The sequence below is a fragment of the Bidens hawaiensis genome, unplaced genomic scaffold (genome assembly GCF_021521415.1).
Source record: "Bidens hawaiensis isolate Kalapana, Puna unplaced genomic scaffold, B.hawaiensis_p1.1 tig00013539_1, whole genome shotgun sequence".
In the NCBI taxonomy this organism is placed as follows: Eukaryota; Viridiplantae; Streptophyta; class Magnoliopsida; order Asterales; family Asteraceae; genus Bidens; species Bidens hawaiensis.
Window position 1 is genome coordinate 406,091 of NW_027492149.1, and position 15,789 is coordinate 421,879.

At 33.2% G+C, this 15,789-nt stretch overlaps 1 protein-coding gene across 1 annotated transcript; it reads left to right on the plus strand.

The window, feature by feature from the left end:
• The first annotated feature begins 1,250 nt into the window (after positions 1 to 1,250).
• On the plus strand, positions 1,251 to 4,100 carry LOC143544361 (protein FAR-RED IMPAIRED RESPONSE 1-like). The gene is made up of 3 exons (XM_077036484.1): positions 1,251 to 1,656; positions 1,738 to 2,009; positions 4,041 to 4,100. Exons 1-3 carry the CDS (start codon positions 1,251 to 1,253, stop codon positions 4,098 to 4,100), a joined length of 738 nt encoding a protein of 245 aa, XP_076892599.1.
• Positions 4,101 to 15,789: the final 11,689 nt, after the last annotated feature.

Genomic DNA, 15,789 nt, shown 5'->3' on the forward strand with positions numbered 1-15,789 from the left:
TTATTTGGTTTACCCGTCGTCAGTCATTTTTGAAATTAGATTTGTTAACAATATATTTTTTTAGGAATATTTTGTGCACGACCATCCGCATTGGGATGTGGCTCATAGCAGCAGTTCGTATTGGTCACAGCCTGAAAATGATTATGGTCAGCCGTCATACCATTTATCAGAAGACCCGCCTTACATTGGCCAGCCTTCGTACCAGTTTAATACCGTTGCCCAGCCTTCGTATCAGTTTAATACCGAGGAGCCGTATTCCTGTAGTCAACGTTCGTACCCATTACCAGTAGGGGACTCGTATCGGTCACAACCAGAACCGGAAAATATTCTTGAAACCCCTCAAGAGACTGGTGACGAAGATTACGACAGACATAATTCTGGTAACAAAGATGATGACGACGATGGTGATAATTACATTCGCGAGGTAACGGTGTCATATAAAACGGATAACGTACGAGACCATACGTTTTGTTAAATTAAAATATTTTGTAATTAGTAGTTTGAACGTGTTTTAAATCTGACGTTATAACTGTTTCAGTTATTTTTTCCCCGTGAGGAGCTTGAGGAGTGGGCGAAGAAAAGAGGTCGGGAGCAAGGGTGTGTTGTTGTTGTCCAGCGGTCTAGGCCAAACGCCGTGGATCTTGGATGCAATCGCAGCGGCGAACCAAAACTCACCGCCACAATCAGGCGTACTGGCAGTATAAAAAAGGGCTGTCCGTTTAAGCTAAAAGGAAGGCACGACCGTGTTGGTGATATTTGGAAGCTTCAGGTCGTAAACGAGACGCACAACCACGAGCCGTTCGTCTTTAAGGAGGGTCACGCGTATCTAAGGAGAATGTCCGACGAGGAGGTTGATATGGTTGCGAGGTTACACACGGATGTCTTGAAGACACAAAAAATTGTTTCACTCTTACGCAAACGGTTTCCTGGAACCTGCGTTATTGAGAAGGATGTACACAATCTTATAGAGAAGTTGAAAAAAGAAAATAGAGTTGACGATACCCCAATGCAGGTTCACGTTTTTGAATTTGACCTGTTGCAACGGATGTTTAAAAATATTTATTAACGTCATATAAAACCGGTTGCAGGTATTTGAAAACTTCCTGAATGATAACCATTTCGTTTATTACACACGGGAGAACTCTTCCACAAACCGCATGGAGGATGTATTCTTTTGTCATGACACGTCGTCTAGAATGTGACGTGCGTTCCCCCATTTGTTGTTGATTGACACGACGTACAACACAAACATGTACAAGTGGCCGTTTGTGCAGTATATTGGTGTGACGTCGACGTCGAAGTCGTTCTGTATCGCGCACGCGGTTCTACTTAGGGAACGCCAGACGGATTTCACATGGGCCCTCGAGCACCTCAAAGGTATGCTCGAGGATTCTATTGAGCCGCGCGTCGTAGTCACGGACAGAGACTCCGCGCTGATGAATGCTTGTAAACAAGTATTCCCGAATGCTACCGGAAACCTATGCAGGTGGCACATACGGGAGAATATAAAGAAAAAGTGGCAGGGTATCTATGATAGCGAGGCAAGAGAAGATTTCGCTCTATTGTGGACGGTCTTGTGTGAGTCTCCCACGTTCGATGATTACGGATATAACTGTGTAAAGTTGCAAGAAATGTTATGCAATATTGGGAAAGAAAGTAAGTCCTTTGGATTATAAATATGCAGTTAGTGTTAATCTAGTAGTACATTTCATAAGTTTGTTTTTGTTTCCTTTTCAGAGGTTTGGGACTATATCCATCATAGCTGGCTGGACCGAGACAAGGAAAAGTTTGTATCTTGCTGGATGGCCGATCGGTTAAACTTCGGCGAGAGTACAACAAACCGAGTCGAGAGTCAGCACGCGAACCTAAAAAGGCACCTTAACGGGGCCAACAACACCCTCCACACACTTGTGGCTTATGCCCTTGAGGTTATAGAAGCCCAGAAGGTTGCAATCGACACAACATTTGAACACTCCCGGATTAAGTTGAAGAAAGACCATAACATTCAGGTTTTTTACATGCTACATTATAAAGTGCCGATTAAGGCACATACGCTATTTGAAAAGGAGAATAGAAAGCTTGAAAAGATGACCGAGTCCGGACATACGTGCCGACTGTCACACCCCAACCTACGGCGGAAATTCTGGGGCGAACTGATTGCTCACAACTTTTCAAAGGTTACTATCAAGCAAGATTAATAAATAACAATATCTATTTAATTTATTTAAATGAAATAATTACAGTTAAGTACATCAAATATAAAGAAACTACAACAATGATTAATTATTTGTATCATAAAAGGCATCTCTACGTGATCTCCATCTTGCTAAACAACCAAGTTGATAACCTGCAAATGCGCATAAACGTCAACAACACATGTTGAGTGAGTAAAACACCAATTTCAGACACAACAGTAATAGTATATATAATATATAAAGAAAGATGCAAACTGTTCCTGTGAAATAAATAGTTAAACCATAGCACATACACAAACAATCAAACATAAAGCAAGGGCTAAACCGTTGCCATACGAATGGACATTGGTTACCAAAAATGAGATGTCGGTGAAACCATTGTCAACGCGTCGGACGCCAGCCACTACGACGGTCGTATGATCATACTAGACTGAGAATATGTTGGACCTCTCCGAATGTGGTTCAAATAAAACAAGTAAGCAAATAGCAAGGTAGGCATAAACTGATATACACACAAGGGTTAAACAATTGCGGTTTTGAATACTAGATAATAGATAAATATGATACGATACGCATATGTCCCCAAAAAGATATAAAAATAAGTAAAAAGGGGAGTGATTACTCACCTGATCGGATGAACGAAATATAAGTGAAGATGATATGAGAAAGATAAATCCTTCGGGATATATCGACAAGGATTCCTAGTTAAATAGGATAATATATATTAGTTATAAATGATTTAACATAATTTAGCATTATGAGTTATTAACAAATGAGATAATGCGTATTATTGATTGAACGATTTATTTCTATATGGATTATTATTGCAAAGATTAATATTATTGTTCATCATATATTTATAAAAAGATTATCTTTATAAAAATATCATTGTTTGTACTTGAACCAAATATACTAATAAAATAAGTTAAAATATATAGATTTAGTATAAAATATACTTATAACAATAGTGGGATACATATATAATTAGATAAATAATTAAAATAAAATACTTTAATAAAATATGAGATATGCTTGTAATATTTGAATAAATACAATCCAATATTTAAATATTCAATATATAATCATAATATATAAGAAAATCATAAAATAAGTTAAATAATTATAATAATAATATTTAGGCGAATATATATTTTAAGTCCACGACGAAAGTTAGTTTATGAACAACTGATAAATATATACTTAACGTGTTTATTAGTTTTATACCTTTTTATTTAAAAGAAAACAATTTATATACATACACACACACACACACTAACGTTTCATAAAATTGCTCACAATAGGCTACGTTAAGCTAGACGTGTCGGATTCGCAAAAATAAAGTTTATTTGACATTTATATTGATTATAAGGATTTAATACAAAAACCAAAACATTTAAAAGAAAACAAAAACATGCTGGCCAGGGCTCGAACCCGCGCCTGGCCGGCTCACATATGATTAACAAACACCCAACAAACCAGTTGATCCAAGAGATCTGTGGTTTAAGAAACGAGAAAACTAGATTAAATATGGCATCCCCAAATAACCCCCAAATCAAAAGAATCCTAAATCAAGAACTTGTTCAATCCGTTATTAATTATTCGATTAAGCATAGGGTTACTGATTAAGGGTTACAAACGACCAAAAGGCGAGTTTTAATTACCAGATATGATGTAGAGTAAATGGAGAACGGTGAGGGAGGGACGACGGCCAAAACAGCATCGAATTTTGATATCAGCAGCGTGTTATAATCCAATTCAAGTTAGGGATTGGGTCGCGAGGGTGTAATGAGCGTGCATATCAGTTTAATTGAATTATTATCAACTGCAAATGGTATGTTGACATAGCGATCAAAGACGGTTTTGATTATTTTTGTTAATCCGCTTCATAATGATCTTGGTTTCTAAATCAATAATGTCGGTTTAGGTTAAATTAGCATAAACGAATCAATTGAACGAATTTGATCTTGTTTCCTAATTGGTTATTTATATAAACTGGTCACGATCATGGGTTCAAATACGGGTTACGATTCTTGGGTTTGTATTAAATAAAATATTTAAATTAGATTTGCTAAAAAGTCCCATAGTTTCAATGTGGATACAAAATGAGGTTAAATTATAGAGTAGGGTGTAAATTGCATTTAAATGAAAGTTGTTTATATATAATAAATAATATAGTAAAGAATAAATAATAAAATATTATTAATTCGATAAATGCGAAATTTTGTTGATTAAAACACCCGAAAATGAAAACGGGTCGGGTATTGGATATAAAATATATTAGTTTGAAACCCCGAGTTGTTACAGTCTCCCCTACTTTAGGAAATTTCGTCTCGAAATTAAAGGATAATATAACAAACCATTAAATTTTAAGAAAAAAATTTTTAAATATAACTTTTAAAATTTGTCATAACACGGAATTTTGAATAGTCAAAAGAACGCTCCAAATGAAAATCCGATAAGGACACTTATATATAGGATGTATCAGCGGCGTATCCACCATGTCCTTGTCATTTCATCATTTGTACCGTTATCCCAACTACTTTCGATTCTATATTATGACACACAATTGCACACATTATGATTTCCATGCGAGGACTTCGATAATTATGTAGGCCTCCATAATTACGTAGATCGTCGGATGGTCCACATAATTCGTCTTATCGTGTTGGTTTTCCAAAACATTTGAAAGACATGATTTTTAGAGAAAAAAAACATGAATCTTAATACGTTTTGGTTATAAATAGAAGACAGTCATTGTGTAAAATTTTGCTAAAAAGATGATTTTTTTTAGTGTGTTAAATAAAATATTAAAATCCCTAAAACGTTTTTTTTGATAAAAGTTATAAATCCTTGGAAGTTTGAAAAGGAAAGAATTCTTTAGGTTTGAGAGTGGAACGAATTGAGATAAATGAGGACAAGAGGTAACTAGGAGTACGGTATTATAGAAGGTTGTCTTTTGAAAAGACAGATTTTATTGCATGATCATAGTCACTTAAAATTAATAAACTATTGATATTAAAATTGTTTAAATAAAAAAAAAATTGATTAAAAACTTGAACGTTTTGAGAAAAATAAATTATGTTTAGATAAAAATGACAAAAACATCCTCTTTGTAAACTTAGTTATGAATAACTTGATTAATTAGTGCTATAAAAATTTGAATAATTAAAGTCGATTGAACTAAAATATTTTGATTAGGTTACAACGTAGGGTTTAATAGAGTAAGTTTGGAAACTTTGAGCATGAAGAATATGATTGAATCGGGAACACACATGGCGTAGGTAATTAGGATTTCCATAGTTGTGGCAAGTGTTAACAAGATAATCGAACGATTACATTGGGTGCAAAACGATATGAGGATTGAATTGAATAGTGATAGTGGCAAGTGAAGCGTAATGAGTGAATTTTGAAGTAAAGTTCCTTGTTCGAGACGCCATGATTTTGTTGAGATTGATTGTTAATTGGATTAATAGCATGTAGTTGTTGTTGTAGGCTTGCGTTTGTTATTGTTGTGGTTATGAGAATAAGTAGGGGTAATTGAATTGAATTTATTAGAGAAGAAGTTAGTGAACAAGATTGATTTGATTGCATTTATGTTTTGAAAATTGAGTTCATATTTTAGAGATCGCGGGAACTATCTGCTTGACTAACATGTGGCCATGAAGCGGTTATAGAAAAATAAATGGTTGATGTGGTTTAAAGTTGAGAAAACATTCTATGATTAATAAAGATGTGATTTAATGAGAAGATTGGATATGTGCATAGATTTCATAAGAGTTATTGTATAAATGAAACTTAAATAGGTTATGTTGATGATTTTTCATAAATATTGAAAATCAATGAGTTAATTTGAGGAGTGAATGAGTTTTATCAAAGTTTAATATGTTTTAACAATTAAAATTTGAGGTTGAATACTTGAAATATGCTTAATAAGTTATATATATATATATATATATATATATATATATATATATATATATATATATATAATACCATGAGTATAAGAAAGCCATTTGATTCTTAAATTGTGGGATAATATTATTTAAATTACTGGATATTTTGATAATAATGTGATAAGATGAATAGGTGGAAACTAGTAGAGTGTAAATTGTTTTGATTGGCTTGTGATAACCGAGGCTTAATGAATGAAGAATTTATATCCGATCAGGAGAATAAAAATGTTTTCAGTGTATGAATAGATCGAACCAATAGATCTTGATTCAAAAATGATTTAGTAAGTAAGGAATTGAGTAATTATATAATAATTGAATAATCGAATAGTTAATTCAAATCATAAATTGTTTCATATAAAAATCAAACAAATAAACAAATAATGAATGTTCATCGATGTGTTTGGTTTCCCATGAGCTTTCCATGGCATTTTGTTTCCCCAACTTATTAGCATACCAAAACCAAAACAAATGTGTTAGTCGGCCTCCCATGAGCATTACATGGCAATTTGAATGACCCAACTTAATTAACGAATCAACGAACCAATTGAGTTCGTCGGCCCATGAGCGTTACATGGCGATTTGACCGACCAAACTAAATAACGAATAAACGAACTCAAGCATAAGTAGTTGAAACATCTCGTGTATCACCACAGATGATAATGCTCAAACAAAATATCGCAAGTATAACGAATTGAGCAAATGTATAGTTGGCGTGTCCATGGCGTCCCATGGGTTTTACACCTGACTAGACATTTTAAAAACAATAAAACTCAATAAAGGGTGTAACCGTTTGGCCGATTACGTTAAACGCTTAAAGTGTCGGTCGCATGACAATTTCCACTATGGCGGGGAATTTTGTTACACTTCCTAGTTTTAAGTGAAAAAGAGCAAAAATAAAGCTATGAAATTCACAAGGAAATTTCCGACAATAAAAGGCAATCTAATAAAAGTCATTAGAAATATTTTAAGATTGAGGCATAGCCTCGGAGTTATAAAATATTTTGAGAATGAGACATAGTCTCGGATTAATAAAATATTTTGAGAGTGAAGCATAGCTTCGGAGTTGTGTGTGTGTGCATGACAATAATATAAACAATTAACTAAGCAGTTAAATAATATCTAATCAAACAAGCAATTACGTAAGCTGTAAACAATCAAATAGAACACATCAGGTAAACAGATAAGCACGTATGGGGTTCCTAAGCATGTTACTAAGGCATCACTAACGACCTATCTTAAACCTTCAGCTCCGATACCAATCTGTCACACCCCAACCTACGGCGGAAATGCCGGGGCGAACTGATTGCTCACAGCTTTTCAAAGGTTACTATCAAGCAAGATTAATAAATGACAATATCTATTTAATTTATTTAAATGAAATAATTACAGTTAAGTACATCAAGTATAAAGAAACTACAACAATGATTAATTATTTGTATCCTAAAAGGCATCTCTACGTGATCTCCATCTTGCTAAACAACCAAGCTGATAACCTGCAAATGCGCATAAAATATATTTTTGTCAACAACACATGTTGAGTGAGTAAAACACCAGTTTCAGACACAACAGTAATAGTATATATAATATATAAAGAAAGATGCAAACTGTTCCTGTGAGATAAATAGTTAAACCATAGCACATACACAAACAATCAAACATAAAGCAAGGGCTAAACCGTTGCCATACGAATGGACATTGGTTACCAAAAATGAGATGTCGGTGAAACCATTGTCAACGCGTCGGACGCCGGCCACTACGACGGTCGTATGATCATACTAGACTGAGAATATGTTGGACCTCTCCGAATGTGGTTCAAATAAAACAAGTAAGCAAATAGCAAGGTAGGCATAAACTGATATACACACAAGGGTTAAACAGTTGCGGTTTTGAATACTAGATAATAGATAAATATGATACGATACGCATATGTCCCCAAAAAGATATAAAAATAAGTAAAAAGGGGAGTGATTACTCACCTGATCGGATGAACGAAATATAAGTGAAGATGATATGAGAAAGATAAATCCTTCGGGATATATCGACAAGGATTCCTAGTTAAATAGGATAATATATATTAGTTATAAATGATTTAACATAATTTAGCATTATGAGTTATTAACAAATGAGATAATGCGTATTATTGATTGAACGATTTATTTCTATATGGATTATTATTGCAAAGATTAATATTATTGTTCATCATATATTTATAAAAAGATTATCTTTATAAAAATATCATTGTTTGTACTTGAACCAAATATACTAATAAAATAAGTTAAAATATATAGATTTAGTATAAAATATACTTATAACAATAGTGGGATACATATATAATTAGATAAATAATTAAAATAAAATACTTTAATAAAATATGAGATATGCTTGTAATATTTGAATAAATACAATCCAATATTTAAATATTCAATATATAATCATAATATATAAGAAAATCATAAAATAAGTTAAATAATTATAATAATAATATTTAGGCGAATATATATTTTAAGTCCACGACGAAAGTTAGTTTATGAACAACTGATAAATATATACTTAACGTGTTTATTAGTTTTATACCTTTTTATTTAAAAGAAAACAATTTATATACATACACACACACACACACACTAACGTTTCATAAAATTGCTCACAATAGGCTACGTTAAGCTAGACGTGTCGGATTCGCAAAAATAAAGTTTATTTGACATTTATATTGATTATAAGGATTTAATACAAAAACCAAAACATTTAAAAGAAAACAAAAACATGCTGGCCAGGGCTCGAACCCGCGCCTGGCCGGCTCACATATGATTAACAAACACCCAACAAACCAGTTGATCCAAGAGATCTGTGGTTTAAGAAACGAGAAAACTAGATTAAATATGGCATCCCCAAATAACCCCCAAATCAAAAGAATCCTAAATCAAGAACTTGTTCAATCCGTTATTAATTATTCGATTAAGCATAGGGTTACTGATTAAGGGTTACAAACGACCAAAAGGCGAGTTTTAATTACCAGATATGATGTAGAGTAAATGGAGAACGGTGAGGGAGGGACGACGGCCAAAACAGCATCGAATTTTGATATCAGCAGCGTGTTATAATCCAATTCAAGTTAGGGATTGGGTCGCGAGGGTGTAATGAGCGTGCATATCAGTTTAATTGAATTATTATCAACTGCAAATGGTATGTTGACATAGCGATCAAAGACGGTTTTGATTATTTTTGTTAATCCGCTTCATAATGATCTTGGTTTCTAAATCAATAATGTCGGTTTAGGTTAAATTAGCATAAACGAATCAATTGAACGAATTTGATCTTGTTTCCTAATTGGTTATTTATATAAACTGGTCACGATCATGGGTTCAAATACGGGTTACGATTCTTGGGTTTGTATTAAATAAAATATTTAAATTAGATTTGCTAAAAAGTCCCATAGTTTCAATGTGGATACAAAATGAGGTTAAATTATAGAGTAGGGTGTAAATTGCATTTAAATGAAAGTTGTTTATATATAATAAATAATATAGTAAAGAATAAATAATAAAATATTATTAATTCGATAAATGCGAAATTTTGTTGATTAAAACACCCGAAAATGAAAACGGGTCGGGTATTGGATATAAAATATATTAGTTTGAAACCCCGAGTTGTTACAGTCTCCCCTACTTTAGGAAATTTCGTCTCGAAATTAAAGGATAATATAACAAACCATTAAATTTTAAGAAAAAAATTTTTAAATATAACTTTTAAAATTTGTCATAACACGGAATTTTGAATAGTCAAAAGAACGCTCCAAATGAAAATCCGATAAGGACACTTATATATAGGATGTATCAGCGGCGTATCCACCATGTCCTTGTCATTTCATCATTTGTACCGTTATCCCAACTACTTTCGATTCTATATTATGACACACAATTGCACACATTATGATTTCCATGCGAGGACTTCGATAATTATGTAGGCCTCCATAATTACGTAGATCGTCGGATGGTCCACATAATTCGTCTTATCGTGTTGGTTTTCCAAAACATTTGAAAGACATGATTTTTAGAGAAAAAAAACATGAATCTTAATACGTTTTGGTTATAAATAGAAGACAGTCATTGTGTAAAATTTTGCTAAAAAGATGATTTTTTTTAGTGTGTTAAATAAAATATTAAAATCCCTAAAACGTTTTTTTTGATAAAAGTTATAAATCCTTGGAAGTTTGAAAAGGAAAGAATTCTTTAGGTTTGAGAGTGGAACGAATTGAGATAAATGAGGACAAGAGGTAACTAGGAGTACGGTATTATAGAAGGTTGTCTTTTGAAAAGACAGATTTTATTGCATGATCATAGTCACTTAAAATTAATAAACTATTGATATTAAAATTGTTTAAATAAAAAAAAAATTGATTAAAAACTTGTTATAATGTACGTTTTGAGAAAAATAAATTATGTTTAGATAAAAATGACAAAAACATCCTCTTTGTAAACTTAGTTATGAATAACTTGATTAATTAGTGCTATAAAAATTTGAATAATTAAAGTCGATTGAACTAAAATATTTTGATTAGGTTACAACGTAGGGTTTAATAGAGTAAGTTTGGAAACTTTGAGCATGAAGAATATGATTGAATCGGGAACACACATGGCGTAGGTAATTAGGATTTCCATAGTTGTGGCAAGTGTTAACAAGATAATCGAACGATTACATTGGGTGCAAAACGATATGAGGATTGAATTGAATAGTGATAGTGGCAAGTGAAGCGTAATGAGTGAATTTTGAAGTAAAGTTCCTTGTTCGAGACGCCATGATTTTGTTGAGATTGATTGTTAATTGGATTAATAGCATGTAGTTGTTGTTGTAGGCTTGCGTTTGTTATTGTTGTGGTTATGAGAATAAGTAGGGGTAATTGAATTGAATTTATTAGAGAAGAAGTTAGTGAACAAGATTGATTTGATTGCATTTATGTTTTGAAAATTGAGTTCATATTTTAGAGATCGCGGGAACTATCTGCTTGACTAACATGTGGCCATGAAGCGGTTATAGAAAAATAAATGGTTGATGTGGTTTAAAGTTGAGAAAACATTCTATGATTAATAAAGATGTGATTTAATGAGAAGATTGGATATGTGCATAGATTTCATAAGAGTTATTGTATAAATGAAACTTAAATAGGTTATGTTGATGATTTTTCATAAATATTGAAAATCAATGAGTTAATTTGAGGAGTGAATGAGTTTTATCAAAGTTTAATATGTTTTAACAATTAAAATTTGAGGTTGAATACTTGAAATATGCTTAATAAGTTATATATATATATATATATATATATATATATATATATATATATATATATATATATATATATATATATATAATACCATGAGTATAAGAAAGCCATTTGATTCTTAAATTGTGGGATAATATTATTTAAATTACTGGATATTTTGATAATAATGTGATAAGATGAATAGGTGGAAACTAGTAGAGTGTAAATTGTTTTGATTGGCTTGTGATAACCGAGGCTTAATGAATGAAGAATTTATATCCGATCAGGAGAATAAAAATGTTTTCAGTGTATGAATAGATCGAACCAATAGATCTTGATTCAAAAATGATTTAGTAAGTAAGGAATTGAGTAATTATATAATAATTGAATAATCGAATAGTTAATTCAAATCATAAATTGTTTCATATAAAAATCAAACAAATAAACAAATAATGAATGTTCATCGATGTGTTTGGTTTCCCATGAGCTTTCCATGGCATTTTGTTTCCCCAACTTATTAGCATACCAAAACCAAAACAAATGTGTTAGTCGGCCTCCCATGAGCATTACATGGCAATTTGAATGACCCAACTTAATTAACGAATCAACGAACCAATTGAGTTCGTCGGCCCATGAGCGTTACATGGCGATTTGACCGACCAAACTAAATAACGAATAAACGAACTCAAGCATAAGTAGTTGAAACATCTCGTGTATCACCACAGATGATAATGCTCAAACAAAATATCGCAAGTATAACGAATTGAGCAAATGTATAGTTGGCGTGTCCATGGCGTCCCATGGGTTTTACACCTGACTAGACATTTTAAAAACAATAAAACTCAATAAAGGGTGTAACCGTTTGGCCGATTACGTTAAACGCTTAAAGTGTCGGTCGCATGACAATTTCCACTATGGCGGGGAATTTTGTTACACTTCCTAGTTTTAAGTGAAAAAGAGCAAAAATAAAGCTATGAAATTCACAAGGAAATTTCCGACAATAAAAGGCAATCTAATAAAAGTCATTAGAAATATTTTAAGATTGAGGCATAGCCTCGGAGTTATAAAATATTTTGAGAATGAGACATAGTCTCGGATTAATAAAATATTTTGAGAGTGAAGCATAGCTTCGGAGTTGTGTGTGTGTGCATGACAATAATATAAACAATTAACTAAGCAGTTAAATAATATCTAATCAAACAAGCAATTACGTAAGCTGTAAACAATCAAATAGAACACATCAGGTAAACAGATAAGCACGTATGGGGTTCCTAAGCATGTTACTAAGGCATCACTAACGACCTATCTTAAACCTTCAGCTCCGATACCAATCTGTCACACCCCAACCTACGGCGGAAATGCCGGGGCGAACTGATTGCTCACAGCTTTTCAAAGGTTACTATCAAGCAAGATTAATAAATGACAATATCTATTTAATTTATTTAAATGAAATAATTACAGTTAAGTACATCAAGTATAAAGAAACTACAACAATGATTAATTATTTGTATCCTAAAAGGCATCTCTACGTGATCTCCATCTTGCTAAACAACCAAGCTGATAACCTGCAAATGCGCATAAAATATATTTTTGTCAACAACACATGTTGAGTGAGTAAAACACCAGTTTCAGACACAACAGTAATAGTATATATAATATATAAAGAAAGATGCAAACTGTTCCTGTGAGATAAATAGTTAAACCATAGCACATACACAAACAATCAAACATAAAGCAAGGGCTAAACCGTTGCCATACGAATGGACATTGGTTACCAAAAATGAGATGTCGGTGAAACCATTGTCAACGCGTCGGACGCCGGCCACTACGACGGTCGTATGATCATACTAGACTTAGAATATCTTGGACCTCTCCGAATGTGGTTCAAATAAAGCAAGTAAGCAAATAGCAAGTTAGGCATAAACTGATATACACACAAGGGTTAAACAGTTGCGGTTTTGAATACTATATAATAGATAAATATGATACGATACGCATATGTCCCCAAACAGATTTAAAAATAAGTAAAAAGGGGAGTGATTACTCACCTGATCGGATGAACGAAATATAAATGAAGATGATGTGAGAAAGATAAATCCTTCGGGATATATCGACAAGGATTCCTAGTTAAATAGGATAATATATATTAGTTATAAATGATTTAACATAATTTAGAATTATGAGTTATTAACAAATGAGATAATGCGTATAATAGATTTGAGATTTCGACATGATTTGAGATATGATTGTGATTAGAATATTATTGATTGAACGATTTATTTCTATATGGATTATTATTGCAAAGACTAATATTATTGTTCATCATATATTTATAAAAAGATTATCTTTATAAAAATATCATTGTTTGTACTTGAACCAAATATACTAATGAAATAAGTTAAAACATATAGATTTAGAGTAAAATATACTTATAACAATAGTGGGATACATATATAATTAGATAAATAATTAAAATAAAATACTTTAATAAAATATGAGATATGCTTGTAATAATTGAATAAATACAATCCAATATTTAAATATTCAATACATAATCATAATATATATAAGAAAATCATAAAATAAGTTAAATAATTATAATAATAATATTTAGGCGAATATATATTTTAAGTCCCATCTAAACTAAAGGGAAATTTTTACAGGGTGGCTATCAGACCCGCAATGTAATATGGAACAGAATGTTGGGCCAAGGCAAAAGTACGGGAGATGGATGTAGTAGAGATGAGAATGCTACGCTGGATGTGTGGACACACAAGGTTAGATCGAATAAGAAACGGTGTGTTCCGGGAGAGATTAGAGGTAGCTAAAATATCCGACAAGATAAGAAAGTGGAGACTGAGATGGTTTGGTCATGTGAAGAGAAGACAGACGACGCATCCTGTTAGAATCGTAGAAAACATTACTATAGAGGGGAGGAGGGGTAGAGGCCGACCTAGACTGACTTGGGAGGAGAGGTGTTAGGATATGAATTTTATACTGAGGATCCTTTATCCTTGACTGTCTTAAAGATAGTAGATCCTTGAAATATGTATCAGGATATAAAGGATCGACGATCCTCGGTATTACTTGCTTACTAATGATTGCGTTTAGTATGGTGATGTGTTAGACATGTGTGGCAGCTTTAAGACGTACTTGTATCAATTATCCTCACAGAGCATTCTCTAGCTGGAGCATGGATCCAGGATCCTAGTTCAATGTAGCTGTTAATGGACGAACTCATGTGAAGATGGATGTTTAAATATAAACAACGGCTACAAGGCTCGTTCTCCCGCTTATCTCGCTACTGGACGGCTATTGGCACGTGGTCAAAAGTCGTGGAGCGGCTAGTGGAAGACTTTCGGATAGTTAGGGAATATTTTTAGTGATATTTTCTTATTTAATTGAGCTATGATCGAGTAGAACAAACACATGTATGATCACACACACTAGAGCAGAAACAAGCACTCTCTCTATTCACTAGCTTACTTTGTAATCTCGATCATTTACTCCACAACGATTGTAACACATTTTTTTTATCTAATATAAACGACGGTGATAGTTTTCACCGTCCGGGGGTTTTTTGTGCCGGAGACCACGATAATCGCATACTCATCGACCAAAGGTTACCTTGTTGATCCTTGACCGAAAAGATTCAACCAACGATTACTTGATTAATCCTTGATTGATGAGATTCGATCAAAGATTACCTTGATAAGTTTTGACCGAAGTAAGACTATCTTGGTTAAGGGCTTTTTCCCTCGTGATCAAACCTTAGTGTTCACCAATATTACGATTACACGTTTGTCATTATCGAGTTAGCACCTTACCTCACTTAACAAATTTGGATACTCGATCCTTAACAGATTTTTATCCAAAACAATTTGGCGCCCACCGTGGGGCAATTGGTGCTATAATCCATATTATTCCTATCATTCTCAACTTTTTTATACCCATATCACTATCAATGGCCTCTCAATCAACCTCTGCTTCATCAACCATGCCGGCTACGGATCCTCTCTCATCAAGGACTTTGACACCAATGCCTCCGCCAATCACGGGAGCACAACGAACTGCTGCTGCTGGGAGCAAGACGCCACTACCAGTCTTCTAGAGCTCAAAAATTGCTGCTGCTGCCCCGGTTGTTAATACCAACAATGATGTTTCATCTATGTTTTCGTTGGTTAAAGCATACATGGAGCAGCAGAACAAGACCAACCAGAGGATCCTCCATGAGATAAAATATCTCAAGAAGAACAAGAGGCCAGCAAAGGACCTCACCCCCTGGTGCCAAGGATACTAGATTTCACTAGTCCAGAATCCATGGCTCAGTTCTCACAAGGATCATCTATCCTTCAACAGGGGTCAGTGGGACAACAGGCCCAAG